The sequence below is a fragment of the Taudactylus pleione genome, unplaced genomic scaffold, assembly GCF_031769625.1.
Source record: "Taudactylus pleione unplaced genomic scaffold, aTauple2 ptg000085l, whole genome shotgun sequence".
Classification (NCBI taxonomy): Eukaryota; Metazoa; Chordata; class Amphibia; order Anura; family Myobatrachidae; genus Taudactylus; species Taudactylus pleione.
Genome location: NW_028284487.1, coordinates 870,556 through 893,354, shown reverse-complemented (window position 1 = coordinate 893,354; position 22,799 = coordinate 870,556). Strand labels below are relative to the sequence as shown.

General features: G+C 46.3%; 1 protein-coding gene across 2 annotated transcripts; it reads left to right on the top strand.

Moving 5' to 3' along the window:
• The first annotated feature begins 390 nt into the window (after positions 1 to 390).
• On the top strand, positions 391 to 13,786 carry LOC148529270 (RNA-binding protein 4B-like). Of its 2 annotated transcripts, none has more exons than XM_088468298.1 (4): positions 391 to 499; positions 4,383 to 4,799; positions 9,470 to 10,068; positions 12,614 to 13,786. In XM_088468298.1, the coding sequence occupies exons 2-3, from the start codon at positions 4,388 to 4,390 to the stop codon at positions 10,057 to 10,059; spliced, it is 1,002 nt and encodes a 333-aa protein (XP_088324424.1). In that variant the 5' UTR covers positions 391 to 499; positions 4,383 to 4,387; the 3' UTR covers positions 10,060 to 10,068; positions 12,614 to 13,786. The 2 variants fall into 2 exon arrangements, with proteins under 2 accessions (XP_088324424.1, XP_088324423.1); XM_088468297.1 differs by having other exon boundaries at positions 4,379 to 4,799.
• Positions 13,787 to 22,799: the final 9,013 nt, after the last annotated feature.

Genomic DNA, 22,799 nt, shown 5'->3' with positions numbered 1-22,799 from the left:
ACTTAATTTTTACAATTGCAGGTGAATATGTTAATGTTCACCTGCTTTTGCAAAAATTAAGTGATGATGAATAGGCCCCATTAAATCTCTGACGTTCTGTTAGTGCTGTAGTTAATGTGTACAACGGAAACACAATAATTGAACAACAAAATGGCCGCTGCCTTATTGGTCTGTGGCGGCTTACACAGCAAATAACACTTTACACACACAGTGAACTGCGGCCCGAGCCTACTCGTAATGTCCGTCAGTGAGATGCGCACATACAACCGGAGTCACCCAATCATCACTATTGTGACGTTTCACCATCTACGTTCCTGACCAATTGTGACACAGCATGACGACCGTCAAAGTCCAATGAGAAGACTTTACGTTAGAGCTCCGCCCCTCTCTTTCCCTGGGCTGTGGGCGACGGCAGTTAGCTGCCATTTTGTGTTGTTCGCGCGTGGGGAAAGGAGGTGTGTGTCTCGTCCCTTGTGTGTAACTGCTGACCTTAATACAGGTAATGAGGGTTTTCTTGGTTCGGGTCCGGCAGCTTGGGGAAGGGAGGGGTAGTATGGCCGGGTCCTGGTAACATCATGGGTAGTCATTTTGTTTCCCCGGCTTATGTTCTAGTAGCATCCTGATATACCTCGTTACTGTGTGTTTTGTGTCTGCGGGCTGTACATGTAGGGTATGTGTAATGTCCATGATTATTACTAAGCCGTACACAGAATCACACTATACATTGTACATGCAGTGCAGATGGAAGGGCTAAATGCTCTGCTACAATAGGTTTTTACGGCCCAGGCGTAACATTGCGTCATGCTTTTCTTATTTTTAGTCTTCCAAACCAGTCGTATGTGTTGTTTTTTATATGATCCAATTTTGGATGAAATTAGTTTATTTGATATAGTTTGGTTTGCACTGGGTTAAGCGGAAATAGGGCATTATACAATGTAGCTGCACAGCGTAGCATATACACTAAGGGCCCCTTAGATTGTGCTGGTCGGACCCTTTCCTGCGTGATGTAAGAAATTCATTTACTTATTGGATGTCTTGTGTCGCTTTCTTTCTTTGTTCTGCTCTCTTACACTGAGAACTGGCCAATAGTTGCTAGTTATGATCTCATATGGTCAAATATGACAACAGTACTAAGCAAATGGAAAATGGTTAATGTGCTCTAGTCTTTAGGATACAGGCATTGCTTTAGACACTATTGTGGTGTAGGCAATGTGCAACCAACTGAAGGGACTATAGAAACAATGTGCCGTTGTGACGGTGCTTGAATGCCAGCAATGTCCCTTACATTTGTGCTATATTGTGTTTTGCCTCATCTCCATTGTGGTTTGCAGCCAAATACACAATGATACATGCTGTATGTATGGAGTTTGTGCTTACTGCTCAACGCATGTACATTGTTTAGGAATGTGCAATCTTGCATCACCCCTAATTGAATTGACCCCATTATATCTTTGGGGGTGATTCAATGCAGTGCAATTTGAATAGCACTGGGAAGGAGTTCCTGGAGCTGTATTATTATTGTTAGCCTTTTATATGCCGCCACAAGTGTTTTGCAGCGCCTTACATAGTACATAAAACTAATAAGTGAACAAGTAACTTAGTGCATGACAAGGACACGATTTATAGAGATATAGGGCGGAATTCAATTGATTACGCCGCCCGGATAGCCCGTCTAAAGTGATGGGAGATCGCGGGCCGCTATTCAATTGAGGCCGATTTATGCGCTGATCCCGCCCATAGAGGTCAGGTTTAGCCGCGTAAAGCGGCTAAACCCGACCAAAGTGCTGGGCGCGACCGCGAAAAGTGATGTTTGGGCGCCCAAACAGGTCACTTTTAGCACATTTTAGCTCTCATCCCCCTGGGGCTGCGAGCTGAAATGTAGCGCTGGCAGCTGATCGCGCCCGACCGGAGCAAGAATTGAATAGCTCCGTCGGGCGCGATAGGGGATGGACTCAATTGAATTCCGCCCATAGATATAAAGAGAGAGCTATATAGAGATTTATGTGATTAAAGCACTCGCAATAAGCAGCAGGGATTTGGCAGTCGAGTGTTAAGTGCCCTTATGGGGAGTAAGGAGTAGAAGAAAATGTAAAGAGAAGCACATGAGGGAAGAGGTCCCTGGTCGTGAGAGCTTACATTCTAAAGGGGAGGAGCAGACAGACAGGCCTGATACAGAAGGGGAAAATAGGGAGGAAAGAGCATGAAGGATGAGAGCTGGAAGGCGTTGATGAAGTAGTGGGTCTTGAAAGCCCGTTTGAAGATTTGTAGAGAGGTGGAGAGTCTGACAGGGAGATCATTCCAAAGGTAGGGAGCAGCACTGGCAAAATCTTGGATGTGGGAGTGGAAGGAAGTAATCAGTTGCCAAGAGAGGTGGTATGCATTTGTTAAACAATATTGGTGGGAGTGTGAAGGGAGAGAAGGTCAGAAATGTATGTGGGAGAGGATTTGGTGAGGGCTTTGTAGGCAAGTGTAAGAACCTTGACTTGGCATTTGAAGGAGAGGGAAGCAGATGTAGAACGTCTGGAGAGGAAGATGAACCGAGCGGCAGCATTGAGGACTGATTGTAGTGGAGAGGTGTGAGAGACTGGAAGGCCAGCTAGGAGAAGGTTACAGTAGTCCATTCTGGAGATGACCAGTGAGTGTATGAGGGTTTTAGTGGCATCCTGGGTGAGGCAGGGTCTAATCCTGGAGATATTTTTTAGGTGGAAACAGCTGGACTGCGAGAGGTGCTGAATGTGTGGTTTAAAGGAGATGGAGTTTAGGATAACTCCCAAGACAGCGCACATTGAGCTCTGTAAACTCCCGACTAGAGGATTTCTGCTCGTTCTCTCCTGAGGTGTGAGCAGTAATATGACTAAACTAGGTTGCAATGCTGTTTTTCTGCTTAGTATGTGTGCTAGCAGCATTGCGGCTGGCGCTTAAGTCTGAGAATGTCGGTTGTAGTGACTTAACACCTGGCTTAAGGCGCTTTAAATGGCATCTTCCGGCTAAGTGCAGGGCACAGTTCGGTCATTTGAATAGCTGCTGGAACTCCTTCCCGGTGCCATTCAAATCATGTTGAAAACCAGGACTTTAGACAGGTTTAGCCACTTTGGGGGGCGATTCAATTGTTTAGCCGCGGCTGTTTCTTTTGTGAGCCCAATGGAGCAATTCACTTGTTCAGTTGGGGTGTGAATAGCTGCGGCTGCACACATTTCAGCTTGCCGCCTCCCGAGGTGGCGAGCAGAAATGTGTAAAAAGTCTGCATTTGGGTGTCCCAAGTGGGAGTTTGGCTATGCAAAGCTGGACTTTGATGGGGTTAGCTACTATCTGTGCCTGTACCCTGTGCTTTTGAAATGTGATAAGTTGGCACTTGGGGCGCCCTAACGGGAATTTAGGTGCTTAAAGCAGTACTTTAGACAGGGTTGGCTGCTATGCCTGGCTAAACCTGGTGCTGTTGGGCACGCACATGCAGCACGAGCCCCCAAGAGAAACATTTGAATTGCTTCGGCAAACGCCTATCAGTTAAATAATGGACACCCGATAAAATAATTAAATAGCGGCGCTTGGGGGCTGTCCATAAGTACCAGGCATGCCCCCAAGAGTGATGAAAGGGGGATGTCATAAAGACACGCTTCTTGTCATTGGCCGCACCCCCTTTTCGTGGGCACACACAGAAGTGCTCTAACTCTAGGTCTGGTGCCTTGCCTGCCGCTGGACCTAGAGTGAACACTAGATGAGGTGTTATGGAAATTCCGGACTAGATAAACAGTTTAAAGTTCGACAATGTCTAGATAGACACCAGATGTTAGACAGGCAAAAGGTCCACATGGACAGAAGGTCGCCGCTAATATGGCCAACACTTTTTTTTTCTTAGGGTTAGGCACTTGCGTGAGGATTGGGCACCAGGAGGGAGGGGTAGGTACAAGTATGAAGATTAGGGTCAGAAGAAAAAAAGCCTGTGTCCATTTTCATGTAGACCTTTTGATCCTGTCGATCTTTTGTCCCTGTTGACATATTGCCTGTCTAACATCTGGTGTCTGTCTAGACATTGTCGATCTTTTAAAGGTTTATCTTTTATACCACACCCGGTGTAATGAGTGGTAAGACAAAGCATGTCGCAATATCTTGATTGAAAGCTCAATTCTGTTGCGTTATTTTTGTTACTAAAGTGCTTTTATAATGTTTTGTTAGATATTGAATGTTTTTGGTTCTGCTTTGAATCTTTTATAATTTAAGTGTTGGGACAAACGTGCTTGTTTCTGCAGTTATGATCACATTGACATTAGCAATCCTGGAAGTTGATTATTTAGTAATAAATTATGCAGACTTGGAAAATGAAATCTAATTTCAATTAAAAGAATTTTCTTGTTTTTTTTATCTCTCCCATTTTCTCAAGCTAGTCAAGATGGTAAAACTATTTGTAGGTAACATCCCAACTGAAGCGACTCAGGTAGAGCTGAAGTCACTGTTTGAGCAGTTTGGTACAGTAACAGAATGTGACATCATAACAAATTTTGGCTTTGTCCACATGGAAGACAAAAAGTCTGCAGATGAAGCTGTTCACAATCTGAACCACTACAAGCTACATGGGGTATCCATCAATGTGGAGCACAGCAGAGGCAAACCCAAAGCCTCCACCAAGCTTCATGTGAGCAGCCTTAGCACAGACATCACCAGTGATGAGTTGCGCGAAAAATTTGAAGAGTACGGATCTGTGCTTGAATGCGATATTGTAAAAGATTATGCCTTTGTTCACATGGAGAAAGCGGAGGAAGCACTGGAAGCCATCAGAAATTTGAACAACTTTGAATTCAAAGGTGAAACCTAATGTGTGGTGTGATTATCAGTTATAGGCGGAGCAGATAGTTAGTTTTGGGGCTGGGCATTTAGTTATCTAAAGATATTTTTAAGAGTGGTCTGCTTACAACTCATGTAGTTAGACTAGTCGGATCTTAATGTTTTGTCAGAGGCACACTTGCATGTACATGTTTGAGGTCCATGTTAATTTAAGCCATAAATAAGGTTCAACAAAACAATACTTTTAAAAGATTAATGGAAATATTTAGTGAAAGTGCTGTTTTGGTGTGACCATTTCACTTTCCCTTAAAAAAAATAAACACACAATCATCTCCTAAGCATCTCTGCACACAATCTAACTACACTGCACCAACACCTTTTGTGTTGTGCAATTCATGCATGAGGCCCATATTGGTGATAATGTTACGTTACACTTAGGGCCATATCCTGTTAGCCCCGAACACTGTTCGGGCTCTAATTGATCCCCGTGATTTGCGAAAAACTGGGAATTTTTTTTGCTAATAATTTTTTTTTCTCCCTATCCTATTAATTCAGACGAATTAATAGGATAGTTCGCCCATTAACACATAGGTAAGCTCGCGGTCCTATGTTCTCATGTGAGCAATGATTAGAAAAGATATGTTTTATGATGTACAGTAAAAGAGAATAATTTTTGCCCATCAGCGGGGAAAAAGACACAAAATAGCAAGAATATATTCCAAATTCTTTACAGACTTGAGTAAAGGCAAAATAACAGTCCTATTTTTAGACTTGGCTTAAGGCATATATACGTTTAGTCTGCTGCACGAAATACTGAAAGCAATATATTGTAGTTCTGACTGTTTGTAGTAAAAAAAAAAGTGTTATGTATGTAACAATTCATTTTATATTTTAGGCTCAGTGGTCCTTGAACCTATCGTAATGGAGACTCCAGTTATTCCTGATTAATATTTAAGATGGTTTTAGTCTGAGATCGAGCTTTGGATCAATAACCTATTTTTTTTTTTTGTTTACACATGAAGTTATTCTAGTCTTAATTAGAATTTAAGATTTGGAGCTGAAATGTGCTAGTTTTAACGTTTCATTGGAGACCTTTTTGCTAATGAATAGTTGCCATGTTTGTAGGTAGAGAGCAAAATTAGCTGACCTCTCCATTGGTATAATCCTACCAGGTAAAGGAACTGTTCTTAATTAGTATAATTCTACCAGGTAAAGGAACTGTTCTTAATTAGTATAATTCTACCAGGTAAAGGAACTGTTCTCCATTAGTATAAGTCTGCCAGGTAAAGGATCTGTTCTGAGATTCATTGCTGTAAATATGTAGGTGCCATGACTGTTAATTGTCAGAGCTGTTAGTCTGACAATTCAACAGTGCTTCTTCAGAACAGACAGCATAAACTGCTCATACACGACCTCCACTCTCTCCAATCTCAGCACGTTGTCCTTGGTACACAGTGGGGGGAATTCAAGTAGCTGTGGTACTTTACCCCCAGCTAAATAAATTAGCCCCAAAACTCTGAGCTTGTTGGGGGTGTGGCCTAATCGTGAGGTGTGGCCATACCCCTGTAGGGCAGGGCCAGCGGTAGATTCACGAGGTCCGTAATCGGTGTGATCGCACCCCTCCAAAGGAGAGGAGATTACCTTGTCCCACTGCAGCCCAGCACATAGCAGCATGTATGGGGATGCTCACAGGAAGCCGGCACCATTGTGGATTTTTTTTCTCCTGACCGGAGGCAGGTGAAATAAAACCCCCGATAAGAGCAGTTCTTTCGCGAGATCGCGAAAACACATGGACCTGGGAACTTATCCTGGATCCAATGTGTGTTTGCCCGAACGGGACATTTTTCGTGCAGTAAAAATGGAGCGTAATTACCCGTTTTTACCGCACAAAAAAAGGCAATTGAATCCCCCCCCCCCCCCCAATATCTTTATAATGTGCGAACAGTTATCAGTGCTGAATTCTGAGGGGATTGTGATACAAACATACAATTACATGAAACTGCTGTGTATATATACCTTTGCAAACAAGCTGACAATCTGAGGTAAAAGGGCTTCTCATGTTAGGAAGTGAGATGTACATTGACCATTTAGTCGTGGACCTGTCTCATTTGGTACTCTTATGGAGTATTGGCACAGAGTTTTCTGACAAGCAGATCATGAGGTGAGTATGTAATCCTGAAAGGGAAGGGAAAACCTAGAGGCACCAAATGTAATCAAAGCACAAAGACAACAACAGATTTGATTTTCATTTGTCTTGAATGCCTTAGATTTCAGGTGAACATTACCTATTGGTTGTTTTGTAGAATATGCTGCTCTGTAATATTGCCTTAAATTGGGTATACGCCATACAGTGGTGTGACCCAGCAACAGTGTGATGCATTGATACATTCGCACGCTGAACACACTGCATATGTACGATGGACCAGTGTTACATGCTGCACAGAACATCACTGCGTCGTACATTGCTTTGTCCCATCTGCCGTGCAGAACACCAGATGAGACAATGCGATGAACGACAGATTGTGTACACACTATACAATGTGATCCGCTTCGGAATGATTTATCGTATAGTGTTCATCTGTAGTAGCAGTGACGTGACGGCAGTAATTTTGTATTGGCATTCTCAAAGTAGTTCACCGAATTGACTGAAAGGTAAAGGAAGAATAATTAAGTGGATCGTTATTCTATTTAAATTGGTGGTTAGATGTGCCATAGAAAATGAAAAAAAATCAGTTTAGGGCAGAGTTTAATAAAGTTCTAGTCACCTTACCTATTACTATTTTCTGCCTGACCTGACGGGTACTGTGATGTCTGTGAGCAGTGCTCCTTTTCTCCTGCCGGAAGCATATTTCCCCAAAGTTTTACTTGATAGTTTATGCTTGTACTGGTTGTCTGACAGATGTGTGCTCTTAGCTCTTCCAGTGCAGAAAAGAGAAATAAATAAGAGTTTTATTATCCGTTCTCTGGTGAACATTATGGGGGCAATTTGACTTCAGTGTGATTGGAATACGGCCGGGAAGGAGTTTCCAGAGCTATTCAATTAACCCCCGACTAGTGGATTTCTGCTCACTCTCCTGAGGTGCGAGCAGAAATCAGACTAAACTAGGGCTGCACTGTTTTCCGGCTTAGCATATGCGTAAACAGCATTGCAGCCAGCACTTAGGTCGGAGAATGCCAGTTACTGCGACTAAACACTTGCAGATGTATGAAGCTCTGGGAAGTGAAAGTGGAGAGTGATAAACGACCAACCAATCAGCTCCCAACTGTCATTTTTCAAACACAGCCTGTAACATGACAGTTGGGAGCTGAGTGGCTGGTCCGTCACTCTCCAGTTTATCACTTTCCAGAGTTTCATACATCTGCTCCTCGACGTGGTAACCGGCAACTCCCGACTAAGGGCCATATTCAATTAGCGGCGAAAACTGATTTTTTTTTCGCCATCGGCGACAATTGAGAATAAAAATTGAAGTGTGTTTCTCCAGACCAGGAGAGAGAGAGAATGCAAAAATCCCTAATTTTTGGCAAAAAATGTGGGGATTTCTTTCAGAACCCCTCCCCCCGATAATTAGCAGAAATTTTTAAGTTGCGTACTTTGGCACAATAACGAGTGGGCAAGTTTTGGGTGAAAAACGTTGAAAATGGTTTTAATGTATTGGGTCTGACTTTTCTGGGGCGGGATGAATATGTCAAGTGTTAAACATCGCAAGCGGTCACAACAGGTGGTTTATTACCTGTTTTTAAAATTGCGTTTTTAAGACACAAAAATTTACTTGCACCCATTTTAACTTACCCCCAATTTACGTGGAACAGTAATTTCCTGGAAAACAAATTGCTTTCTATATCACTTTTTTTTTTTTCAACCAAAAATTGCGTGGTCTATTTTTGCCAAAGTACGCAACTTACGAAAAACTTTGGGGGTATTTTATCATTAGGGGGTTGTCCAAATTGTTCTGAAAGAAATCCCCACATTTTTAGGCAAAAGATAGGGATTTTGCGTTTTTTTTATTTTTTTCCTCCTAGTCTGGGATGGAGAGAACTTTTCACCAGTTTTCTTTCTCCATTTTCTCTTGTTTGCCGTTTTCGCCTGGTTGTTTTTTTTTTTGGCAACAAAATCGCCGTTTTCGACGCTAATTGATTTTAGCCCTAGGTGCAGGACACGATGGACAATTGAATAGTTCTGGGACCTCCTTTGAAAATTTACCCCCTATCTGGAATATTTTGTAAGTATTGTATACTTTACTAAAGTATACAATACTTATAAGGAAGATGGGTGTTGCCAATATTTCGGAGACTGGAACATAGAACTTGACGAGAGAATTTCTGTGTTTTTTTTTTGTTTGTTTTTTTTTCAAACCTAAATTGAGGAACTAGGAAAAATTTTTATTTTGTGTTTTGTAGATTTGTGCTGGTAATACAACCAATTCAATTAATTAAATCTCAAGAGGAAAAGAAAAGATTAGTAGCTCATCCAAAAATGCATTAAATGTGATCAGTGTGATGAATAGCCTCTCCCTAGTATTTCTCGTCACCTGTCTAACTCCACTTTTTTAATATTGTACATTTTAATTCTATATAAGCTTACCCAAGTCTGTTTAGTATAATTTGTAATTAGACATATTAGTAAATTGAAAGAAAGGGAGATGTCCTTGACTTCTCCTCACCAACCCTTTTCGCGTATGCTCTCTTGAAGGCAAACGGATGCACGTTCAGCTCTCCACAAGCCGTCTGCGAGTCACCCCGGGAATGGGAGAACGAAGTCTATGCTACCGTTGCGGGAAGAATGGTCACTGGTCCGGAGTGTGTCCTTTAGACCAAATGGCTCAAGAAATGGAGCTGGCGGCGCCCTACGGTCCTGACCCATTCGCTGATCCTTATGTCCCAATGCGCAGTGCGGCTGCTGCCTACGCCGAGCGTATGTATTATGATGAGCGGGAACGACGCAACCTCATAGACTATTACCATCGCTACCGTATGCGTCCCTCATCCTATGATGCCTATATGGATCGCCGGCTGCCTCCTCTTCCCCCTCCATCGGTGTCCTCTCTAACACACAGAAAGCGAATGGAGTCCTATCCATACGAGAGGCATCTGTTACCGCCACCTCCTCCAATTCCCAACTATTTCTCACGAGATCGAAGCCCCGTACGCCGCTCTGCTGCATCCGCCGGTATGGATGGATATCTATCTGAGCGTAGATTAACCCCTGGCGCTCGGAGCTCCGTCTATGATGCCTCACGATACACCCGGGAACCCTACGGTGATCGGTCGCGGTATTTCTAAGCTGTGGAGGTGAGGGTTTTTACTTAGTGTTTTTTTTTTTTTTGTCTTCTAAAAAAAAAAAAATTGTTTTTGTTTATCCTGATTTTTTAATTTTCCTTCTCTTTCCACTTTATGTCCCTTTGGGATATTTCCTACCCTGTTCAGTTCCCTTAACACGTTACTTTGATCACTCGCTGTTCATTCTGGGAAACTGGATAATTTTGAAGCCAGTTCCTTATTTGCCATGTGTAATGTTCCCACATATTTTTAATTTTAACACATGTATCTAATTTACAAGTTATTTTGGTACAGAGTTAGACATTTCTAAATAGAGCAGGTTTTAGATGTAAGATGTAAAAATGTACCACCTTATTTGTGCTGCTCAGCCATTAATGTAGTGACTAGTAACCATTTAGCATTGCATATCTTTTGAATGATTGTTAAAGGACAAATATTGGTGTTAATCCTACCACTTGCACACTAATACAGGTAAGTGATTAGGGAATATTGCATTTATATTTTACTGTAAGCGGAGACGCATCTGTTCAACTTTTAGCAGGCATTATGGAAATAAGTTACCTGGACTCCGCTATCAAAGGAGGCCAAGTGTATGTATACATAGGCTTTTTGTTCAGTACTTTCCATAATTTATATTTGGCTACAGACGGGGAATAAGAAAGTGGGAGTGTTGTTTTTTTTTAGTGAAATCTTATTGGGCACGATTCTATTCAACGCGATGTAAATAGCGCCGGGAGTGAGCTCCCGGAGCTATTCAATACACCGCGCTGCCAAGTCCGACTAATGATTTCTTCTTCTCATCCCTCCAGGGATGAGAGCAGAAATCTGACAAAAGTCCCGGCGCGAGGCTGTTTTCTGCCCTTCGCGCCTTGAAAATGGCCTCGCACCGGGAAGTTAGGTCGGGGAATGCCCGTTACCGCGCCTAAACACCCTGTTTAAAGCGCGAGAACGAGCCTACCCCGACCTAACATCGCGATGAATTGAATGGCTCCGGGAGCTGTCTCCCGGCGCGATTTACATTGCGTTGAATAGAATCATGCCCATTGACTAGTGACTTTTTGTCTTTTTATTATCCCTTTAAAGTCACTATTTAAATCTCTCATATTTATGTAATTGAATTGCAAAGTAATGTATGGAAAGCCTTTCAGTAACTTCTGTGACTGCCTGTTAATCAATTTAAAGCACCACAAATTTTTAGAGATCTTCTCTTATATCTAATGTGCTAGCAATTTCTGCTACTCGCCTCCTACTGCTCAACTTTTTATTACTGCAGCTAAAAACTTGCTTTATTTTCAGACAATCAGTAGATTTCTTTACACTATATTTCTCACTAATTTCTCACATCACTTGGTCTGCCCAGTTTAGCAACCCTCACATGGGTTATAGGCTGAATGTCTAGGTTTGGTGAATTTCTATTTATTTTATTTGCCTTTAGTTTGGGTAGTATAATGAAGTAAGTTATCCTGGCTGCTTGCAATCTCAGTCATACAGAAAAGCAAAAAAAGTGTTATGGTATGGAAATACATCAGTTATAGTGTTCCCCCTAGGACTTCGGCCAGGCAGGGCGCATGGGTGCAGGGGCATTAGCGCGCTCACGAAAAGAGGTGAGGCTAGCTGGTGAAGAAGGCGCAGTCCCGTCCAGCAATGTTAGGGGCGTGCCCATCCGGCGGCGTCACTGATTGGGGCGTAGGTGCTGGGCTTCCCCCAAACTCTCCCTTTAATGTAAATAGATGTGGCATCTATTCACGCGGCGACAGAAAGGTAGTGGGCAGGCTGTCTTAACAGGGCGCCGATAAAAAGGGCAGGGCGTATTTTGCCAGTTAAAAAGCGGGGCACGGCGCCCTGCTAATACAGCCTAGCGTGAACACTAACTTACAGTTGCTTGTAAACATATATCAAAAGCCCTCAAGAGAGACCATTAACTGTAATCTATAGATGTCTTACATGGCTATAATTTTATTCTATTCAAGGAACTTCACTTGTACCACAATAAAATCAGTCCATTTTGTAGGCTTCATTGTAAGGACTATATTAAACACTCTGGGAGATTTAATAAAGCTTGGAGACAGATACAATTTGAGATAAAGTACCAACCAATCAGCTCTAACTCACTTTACAGGCTGTTTGAAAATAATGACAGGCGCTGATTGGTACTTTATCTCAGAATTTTTTCTCCAAGCTTTATTACATCTCCCCTTTAAACTTTTTTTTTACTTTTCTGCAAACTAACATACTCCCTATATTTATTTTTTTCAAACTGCTTCTGTACCATGATGAATGTTGAAATTAAACGGTGTCACACAATGGACATGAATCGTTAATGTGTTATATGTTTGTCTGATATCCAATTTAAAGCATAAGTACACACAAACAAACATATACATCTAGAATCTTTTTTTTTTTTTTTTCTCAATCCAGTAAAATTATTATTGATTCTCTTGTGATTTTATAGTATTGTGAAAAATTGGTATGAAAACCTAACCTTTTAACAGCCAAATACTGTATTGCAATATGTTGGTGGTCAGAACTTCAATGTTGTACCTTTCTTGTATTTTAGGTAAGCTATTTTCGTGTTCCGGCGCGGGCTTCGGTCGCGTTTGCAATAAAAAATTTTACCTCCGTGCTTCAAAATCGTGAAACATCCCAAAATTTTCAATTTTTTTTTGTTTTGTTTTTAAGAATGAATGAGCCTACTGAAATATGCATAGGTGGTTGTGGTAACAACAAAATGGGCTGTTCACCACATATTATTGCTGGATGATGCAAACAAATTTGTATTAAGTTTTTCTGTTAAGTAAATGAACTACTAAGTGTCCTCTAAATATAAACTAAAAATCTGCTACTGAAAGGTCTAGCATGGCTACTTGTGGTTAGACACAAAGTAACCATGGTAGTGACCTGACAAGTGTAGTATCTGCTTGTCTGATTTAAAGATATTGAAATTTAAGTACCCACTTTTGTCCATACTTAGAATAACTGAAACTTAACAATCATAAATTTGTTTTTAAGTAAGACACATTCATGTTTTAAGTATGTATTCAACCGTTAATTCATTGCTGTAGCTTATTTTATCATTTTGGGGCATTTGTACTAGGCTCTGGAAAGTGATAAATTGGAGAGAGTACCATCCAATCAGCTTCTAACTCATTTATCAAACACAGCCTGCAGCATGACCGTTAGGAGCTAAGTGACTGGTAGTTTATCACTTTCCAGAGCTTAGTACATCTGCCCCTTAGTTTGCAGCAGATTCTGTCACTGTACAGGACACTGCATTCTCAGCCTCTCCCTTTTTTGTTGATGGTAGTGTACCCAAAAGGTGATCAGCAATGAAAAAAGATTTACCTGTTCTAGAATAAGACAAGCTGGTAAACTAAGAGAAGTAGAACATTGCCTAAAGATTTGTTTTTGCAGCTTGCAGTTTTCACCAAAAATGTATTCTCAAACCAGTTTAGCAACTTGGGTTACAAAAAACCGCAACAACCATCTGTTTATATGATGAAGGCATCTGTATATATAAAAATCTTATTCGTTGTTCTTTATGTAAGCTCATTATAGGAAAATCAGACTTGTATTAAGGGTTTTCAATTACAACAGATAATGTATTAGGCAGAAAAATTAAATGAATGTGTGCCATTAGTCTACACAATAAAATGATCTTGCCTGTAACCAGTTGCATATGATAACATTTGGTGTATTTTCTTTTCCCCTAAATAAAGAGCTGTTTTGAAAATCTTGTGTTGGTGGTTTTATGATTGATCTACATTGAGAATAATAGGAAATGGAAGCAGAATCCTGCACCTTAAAGCATAACACCAGAATGAAATCCAGTATGATAAAAACATTGTTTTTAAAACCAGATTATACAATTTTGTTATACATAAAAATCTCTTAAGTAAAACCAGGCTACTTCCAGCTGTGGGAAGATGATGGTCATTACCGAAGGCTCTCAATTTCAATATCTAGCATTCCAGCATTCCTACTAAGCTGTTTTTAGTAGGGCGCGGTGCCCTGCCCTCCTTCTGGAGCACCCAAGCTCCTTGCCCTTACCGAGCAGCGCCCTGCTAAAACGGCCGTCTCCACCCACGGGTCGCAGTGTCCCGTGGGTGGGGAATGTGCGGTGATCCGGTGAATAGACGCCGGGCGCATGTGCTGGGCATCTATTCCTTTCAGCAGGGCTTGGGGGCTGCCCGGCATGTCTGTAAGTGCCGGGCACGCCCCCAAGAGTGACAAAAACGAGATGCATCTTAGACACGCCCCTTTTCAATGGCCATGCCCCTTTTCAGAAGTGCACACTCTAGCTCAGGCGCCCTGCCTGTCGCCGGAGCTAGAGTGAACACTAAATATCCTAGAGAATTGGGTGACACTTTAACATTGTCCAACTGCCTTTTGCAGGATATGGACGTCATGCTCATCTGACTGCAAGAAATTTACTTTTTTTTTTTTTTTTTTATCGAAAGTATGGAATAGCAGCTCTAGGAATGGGACATGCACAATAGCAGTTGGATAATAGACAGCATGTTTCCCACTACACAAACACAATTTTGCAATACTCTCTGGCATAGAAGCATTAGTTGAGGAGAATCAAGGTCATAGCTTAAATACCCTCCTATTTCCCAAAGTGAATTGTTTTTTATCACATTATGCAAGTACTAGCTACTTAACCCTTGTTCAGTATAACTGTATTAACATTTTCATATTAATGAAATTATACTGAAAAATAGATATTACAAAATCTTATAAAAAAAACAACAAACAATTGAGGACACTTTTACACTATTGAGACGGCTTCATAGCAATTGGCTCCAAATTACCAGAGATCCTTAGAAATAAAATGTTTCCATTATATGGTAGTCTACTGTTTTTCCAAATCTCATTAAAGGTGCATACACACTGTCAGATATGTCGGATGAACGATTTGCAAACGATTGAACGATTTTTGACTGCGTTTAAATTAATGGAAATCTGCAAACACATCAGATGTCAGATATAACAAGAGGTATGGTAAGAACTTACCTTTGTTATCTCTGTTTCTACTTCAGGGTCCACAGGGTGACCTTGGGGTATAGCTGGATCCTCGGGCACCACGGAGTTAAAGCTTTTAGCTGCTCCCAGGATGCACTTGGGTCCAACCTCCCCTATACCCCGCCCCCGAGCCACAGGCACCTCAGTTTTAGATGGTGCCCGGCCGGAGTCGGGTCACCCTGCGGGGTGGGCTGCAGGAGCAGCCCCCTAAAGCTTTTAATTTTTTTATTTAACTTAGTTAAATTTATTTATTTTTTACTATTAGTTTTTTCTCTAGAGCAGCAGCGCTGGGCTGTCTGTACAGACGCCCACGCTGCCGCTCCTTCTCCCTGCTGGCGCCGCGACGCCAGCACTGAACTGGGGATCGCGGCGGGGGAAGCCAGAGTCTGTACTAGCCGGACTCTGGTTTCCCCCGGGACTGCTGCCGGAAGACGCCGGGGAGATCAGGTAAGCCGCGCACCGCTGATTAGCGGCGGTGCGCGGGTTCCTTTTAAATGCAGTCCCATGCCCCCGGTCTAGGGGACAGACCGGGGGCGCTAGCGGTGGCGGCGGGCCCCCCCTCCAGCGGAGGCATACCCAGCCAGACCACTAGACCACCAGGGTTAATATCGCGGCAAGCGGGATGCCGGCAACCCGGGGGTTAATATGCTAGCCAGGGGAGGAAGCCTTCCCTGTCAGCGGCTCCTCAGCTCAGCGCGCCTTTCAGCTCGGAGTCTGGCGTCGCTGAGCTGCAGATACTCGGCCACTCCTCCTCTGAGGTCTCCAGCGGCCATTTTCTCTGTGGCAGCGTGGATACTCTCAGGGAGCACGCGGACCGGTCCCCCTGTGTACCTCTCCCCCGACAAGGACAGTGTACACAGCGCTATAGCCCTCCCAGACACTGAATCTGGGAGGTTGATTGTAGTGGAAAGGTGCAGTGAGTATATCTTCCTGCATGGTATGTGACTTTTGCTAGTGCTGCCTGTCTGTCTTTTTTCTACTTACTGTCAGCCTGTACCTATCCCTTTCCTTCTCCTACAAGCCCTACAGGTGTGCGGGGGAAGGGTGTTTCTACTGACCTCACCTATATAGATCACGTATTTGTGAGGTCCGTCACATACAGTTGTGTGCTACACGGTGCCATATTGTGGGCTGTTGTTCAGCACACTGGTGAGTGCGCACGTTTTCTTCCTAAGTCATGTCTGAGGAGGAGATTGAGCACTCCGGGGCTCCAGTATTGTTCTCCTGCAGGCGCTGTTCTGCAGGAGTGGATAGGGAGGATTTGTCACAGGACGGCCTGTGCGGACGGTGCCAGGCGGTCCCTGGTACGTCTAAACCTCCCATTTCGCAGGAGCCACCATGGGCGATGTTTTCCCAGGTGCTGGTGTCCATCGCGGACCGTCTGTCGGTCCCGACTGCCGCCCCTACTAGGGCGTTGCCCCAGCCTGCCATCCCCCATTCCCCGGGTGTCCCACAATTATTGCAGACTCCCCCGGGGTCTCAGCCTGTTGGTCCCTATGCAGGGTTGCCAATGTATATTCAGTCCACCCCTGTGGCACAGCCGGCTGTGGTGCCGTTTCAGGCTCCTGTGACAGCTCCACCCTGGGTGGATGCGCTTTCCCACACTGTCCAAGATTTGGCGGCAGCATCTTCGGCTTTTCAGTCGATGTTGCGCAGTGACGTGCCCTCCAGGGCGTCTAAACGCTCAGTCATGGCACAGGCTGCGCATCTTTCAGATTCTGAGGGGTTCTCGGATGATGGTGAGGTACAGGATGACTCAGCCTCAGATGCCTCAGTCCAGGAGGTAGACACTAAGTCTTCCATCAATGTGCGGGCTCTGGTTAAGGCGGTGCGGGCTATTCTGATTGAGGATGAGGCACCCGCTCCCAAGTCAAGGTATCCTAGTTTTGAAAAAGCTAAGGTTACTTCTACAGCGTTCCCCTTGTCTGATCAGTTGACTGATCACATGGCGGTGGCCTGGCAGACGCCCAGTAAGCGTTTCCTGCCACAGAAACGCTTGGCGTCCAATTATCCATTCCCGGAAGCGCATTGTAAGAAATGGGAAACTCCGCCTGCAGTCGATTCCCATGTAACACGCCTCATCAGGAGTGCTACTTTGCCATTGCCGTCTATATCCTCGCTGAAGGATCCTACGGACAGGAAGGTGGAGACTTGTCTAAAGTCTATTTATTCTCTCTCAGGGGCTGTAGCCCGGCCGTCCATGGCCATCTCCTGGGTGGCCAAGGCCATTGAGGGGTGGGCCAACGCCTTGGAGGACACGTTTACGGATGAATCTCCGGACGTCCAGGGGGCGTTGTTAGGACAGATGAGAGATGCCGCCTCCTACATTGGAGAAGCATCTTTGGATGCTAGCCTGTTGACCTCTAGGGTTTCGGCGGCAGCAGTGTCTGCTCGTAGATCCTTGTGGTTGCGGTCTTGGAGAGCAGACGCGGATTCAAAGAAAGGCTTGGAGGCCTTACCTTTTAATGGGGAATTACTATTTGGTCCGGACCTGGACAAAATAGTAGATACCCTGGCAAAATCCAAGTCAGCCTTCCTCCCTTCAGCTACTACACCTGCTAAGGTCCGGAGCTCGGCGTTTCGTTCCTTTCGGGTTCAGGGCAAGGCAAAGGGTCAGTCCTTCCCGAGGCAGTCCGCACCCAAGACCGCCTCAAAGCCAAAGAAGCAAGCCTGGAGTGCTAGGCGCCCTTCTTCCAAGCCAGAAGATAAGCCTTCTGCGTGATGGGACGGGCCTCCCTCTGGGGGACCCCAGAGTGGGAGGCCGACTTCTTCAATTCGCCCAGTGCTGGCACAATACCACCACGGATGCCTGGGTGCGAGAAGTGGTCTCCCAGGGGTACGCCCTGTCTTTTCGGCACAGGCCGCCTTGCCAGTTTTTTTGCACAAGTCCTTCTCAGGACAAAACCAAGGCCTTGCAGGTTCAGGAAGCCATAGAGGCCTTGCTGACGGCGGGGGTCATTATACCCGTACCACAGTCTCAACGTGGGATGGGGTATTACTCTACGCTGTTTCTGGTGCAGAAACCCAATGGCTCTCATCGCCCCATCCTCAATTTGAAGTCCCTGAACAGGTTTCTCAGGGTTCCCAAATTCAGGATGGAAACTTTGCGTTCCATCATACTGGCGATGGAACCGGGGGATTATATGGTCTCCCTGGATATCCAGGGCGCCTACCTCCATGTGCCTATAGCAACATCGCACCAACGGTTTCTGCGGTTTGCTATTCACCACAACCACTACCAATTCAGGGCTCTACCCTTTGGTCTCTCCACGGCACCAAGGGTATTTACCAAGGTGATGGCGGTCATGGCGGCTCACCTTCGGAGCCAGGGGATACGGTTGCTACCGTATCTAGACGACCTCTTGCTGGCAAGCTCCCCGGAGGTACTGATCCAGCATCTCCACCTGACGGTCGCTTGTCTACAGGCGCACGGCTGGTTGATCAACTGGAAGAAATCCTCCCTCATCCCATCACAACGGATGGTTCATTTGGGGGCCCTGCTGGACTCTCGTCAGCAACGGATTTTTCTGACTCCAGAGAAGGTCTCCTCCTTACAGCTGCGGATTCACAGTTGTCTGAGCAGTGGCAGAGTGTCTGTGCACTCAGCGATGAGAGTTTTGGGGTCCATGGTGTCGGCATTCGACATGGTGGAGTTTGCCCAGTTCCATTCCAGGCCCCTGCAGGGGCTGATTCTTTCAGAATGGAACGGATTGCCACACAGGATCCGCTCTCAGATGCTGGTGTTGTCCTCGGAGGTGCGTCTGTCCCTAGCCTGGTGGCTGCAGACAGCGCATCTCCTGGAGGGGCGCCCCTTTTGGATCCCGGAATGGGTTCTGCTCACGACAGATGCCAGTCTCCGGGGTTGGGGGGCGGTGACAGGCTCCTTGTCACTTCAGGGTCGTTGGTCGGCGGAGGAAGCGATTCTTCCCATCAACATCCTGGAACTGCGGGCAGTATACAGAGCCCTGCAGTCGTCCGGCACCGCTCTTCACGGAAGGGCCGTTCAGGTGCAGTCAGACAACGCCACCACGGTGGCGTACATCAATCACCAGGGAGGGACTCGCAGTCGAGCTGCGATGTCGGAGGTGTCCCGCGTCCTGGCTTGGGCGGAGCGCTATCTTCCAGCTCTCTCGGCAGTTTTCATCCCAGGAGTCCTCAATTGGGAGGCAGACTTCCTCAGCCGTTACGATGTGCATCCCGGGGAATGGTCGCTTCATCCAGAGGTATTCCAACTACTCGTGGACAAGTGGGCTGCCAGAGCTGGACCTGATGGCGTCCCGTTACAATCACAAGCTGCCTGTGTACGGGTCAAGGACAAGGGACGCAGGCGCAAGCCAGGAGGGTTTCAGATTTGGGGGCGCTTTCTTGTCGTCCCCCTTTTCTGATTTTTCATCAGGACAGAGCGGTGCTTCGCACTCGTCCTGATTTCCTGCCTAAGGTGGTTCCCAGGTTCCACATTAATCAGGAAATTGTTGTACCAGCCTTTCAGTCACCTGATCTTTCGGCTGGGGAGACTTCCTTAGACGTTGTAAGGGCACTCCAGGTTTATGTGGACCGGACTAGTTCTGTGAGGAAGTCGGATTCTTTGTTTATCCTCTTTGGTTTTCACAAGAGGGGTTGGCCTGCCAACAAACAGACTCTAGCCCGTTGGCTTCGTTCTGTTATTATTGAGGCTTATATGCAGGAGGGTTTACCTGTTCCAGCCTCGGTTAAGGCTCATTCCACTCGGTCCGTGGGCCCTTCTTGGGCTGCTAGCCGTGGCGCCTCTGCTGTTCAACTCTGTAAGGCGGCCACCTGGTCTTCCATTCAGACCTTTTTGAGGTTCTATGCGTTTGACACCTTTGCCTCTCAGGATGCATCCTTTGGGCGCCGGGTTCTCCTATCAGCACAGGAGCGTCCCCGCCCTTAGTTGGACTGCTTTGGGACATCCCCAAGGTCACCCTGTGGACCCCTATGGACCCTGAAGTAGAAAACAAGAGATATGGTAAGAACTTACCTTTGTTATCTCTGTTTCTACGAAGTCCATAGGGTCCACAGGGCACCCGCCCTGACGCACCTGGCTTAATATGGGCTCTGTGACTGGTCACCGGTTTTCCGTCTCCCATTTCTGTGAGTATGGTTCTTGTGTGTTCCAGTCTTCCTTCTCTCTGTTTCGTCTCCTCCTCCGGCCTGGGCTGCTTACCAACTGAGGTGCCTGTGGCTCGGGGGCGGGGTATAGGGGAGGTTGGACCCAAGTGCATCCTGGGAGCAGCTAAAAGCTTTAACTCCGTGGTGCCCGAGGATCCAGGATCCAGCTATACCCCAAGGTCACCCTGTGGACCCTATGGACTTCGTAGAAACAGAGATAACAAAGGTAAGTTCTTACCATATCTCTTGTTTTCTACGAAGTCCATAGGGTCCACAGGGTTGACCTTGGGGTTATAGCTGGAACAGGATCCATGGGCACCACACAGTTAAGCTTTTAGCTCCCAGGATGCACTTGGGTCCTCCTCTATACCCCGCCCCCGAGCCACAGGCACCTCAGTTGGTAAGCAGCCTAGGCCGGAGGAGAATATGGAACAGAGAGAAGGAAGACTGGAACACACAAGAAACCATACACACAGCAATGTGAGACGGAAAACCGGCGACCAGCCACACAGCCCATTTGAAGCCAGGTGAGTCAGGGCGGGCGCCCTGTGGACCCTATGGACTTCGTAGAAACAGAGATAACAAAGGTAAGTTCTTACCATATCTCTTGTTTTCTACTTCAGGGTCCATAGGGGGTCCATAGGGTTGACCTTGGGGATGTCCCAAAGCAGTTCAACTAAGGGCGGGGACGCTCCTGTGCTGAAAGGAGCACCCGGCGCCCAAAGGATGCATCCTGAGAGGCGAAGGTGTCAAACGCATAGAATCTCAAAAACGTTTGAATAGAAGACCAAGTGGCCGCCTTACACAGCTGAACAGCAGAAGCGCCACGTCTAGCAGCCCAAGAGGGACCCACAGAACGAGTGGAATGAGCCTTAACAGAGGCTGGCACAGGTAAACCCTCCTGTGCATAAGCCTCACAAATAACGGAACGAAGCCAACGGGCTAATGTTTGTTTGTTGGCAGGCCAACCCCTCTTGTGAAAACCAAAGAGGATAAACAAGGAATCAGACTTCCTAACCGAAGCCGTCCGGTCCACATAAATTCTAAGTGCCCGGACCACATCTAAGGAAGTCTCACCAGCTGAAACATCAGGGGACTGAAAAGCTGGCACAACAAGTTCCTGATTAATGTGGAACTTCGAGACCACTTTGGGCAAAAACTCAGGATGAGTGCGGAGCACCGCTCTGTCCTGGTGAAAAATCAGGAAAGGAGGGCGACAGGAAAGCGCCCCCAATTCAGACATCCTCCTGGCCGAAGCAATTGCCAGGAGAAAAACAGTCTTAAATGTCAGCCACTTGAGCTCCACCGACTCAAGAGGCTCAAACGGAGGACCCTGCAGGACCCGTAGAACCACCGCCAAGTCCCAAGGAGCCACAGGAGGCACAAAGGGAGGCTGGATCCTGAGAACACCTTGGAAAAAGGTGTGAACATCCGACAGCATTGCAATCCGCCGTTGAAACCACACAGACAAGGCGGAAACCTGAACCTTCAGAGATGCAAGGCGTAAGCCGAGGTCCAATCCTGATTGAAGAAATTCCAAGACCCTAGAAACTCTGAACACCTGAGGATCATAATTTCTGGACTCACACCACTGAAAGTAAGTGTGCCACACCCTGTGATAAATCCGTGCGGAAGCAGGCTTGCGTGCCCTGAGCATGCTACCAATAACCGACCTGGAGAAGCCCCGAGACCTCAAGACGGCTGTCTCAAGAGCCACGCTGTCAAAGACAGCCGACCCAGATCCGGGTAAAGACGGGGCCCTTGAGACAACAGGTCCCGACGCTGAGGAAGAAGGTACGGAGCGTCGATGGAGAGGCTCCTGAGATCGGAGTACCAAGGACGTCTGGGCCACGCCGGAGCTACCAGCACTAGCGTGCCGCCGTCCTGCTTGAATTTCCGCAGAACCCGAGGAAGTAGGGATATCGGAGGAAACAGATATGCCAGGTGAAACGTCCATTGCACTGACAGCGCGTCCACCAGACTTGCGCCTGCGTCTCTTGTCCTTGACCCGTAAATGGGCAACTTGTGATTGTGACGGGAGGCCCCACCTGTCCATGAGTAGCTGAAACACCTCTGGGTGAAGCGACCATTCCCCGGGATGCACGTCGTGACGGCTGAGGAAGTCCGCTTCCCAATTGAGGACTCCAGGGATGAAGATCGCTGGAATGTGACCCTCCGCCCAAGTCAGGATGCGAGACACCTCCGACATCGCTGCCCGACTGCGAGTTCCTCCTTGGTGGTTGATATACGCCACCGTGGTGGCGTTGTCGGACTGCACCTGTACCGCCCTTCCGTGAAGAGCGGGGCCGGACGACTGCAGGGCCCTGTATACAGCCCTCAGTTCCAGGATGTTGATGGAAAGAAGAGTTTCTTCCGCAGACCAACGACCCTGGAGAGACAATGGGCCGGTCACTGCCCCCCAACCCCGGAGACTGGCATCCGTCGTGAGCAGGACCCAGTCCGGGATCCAAAATGGGCGCCCCTCGACCAGATAAGCTGTCTGAAGCCACCAAGCCAAAGATTGCCGAACGTCCGGAGACAACACCAGCACCTGAGAGCGGATCCGGTGAGGTAACCCGTTCCATTCCGATAGA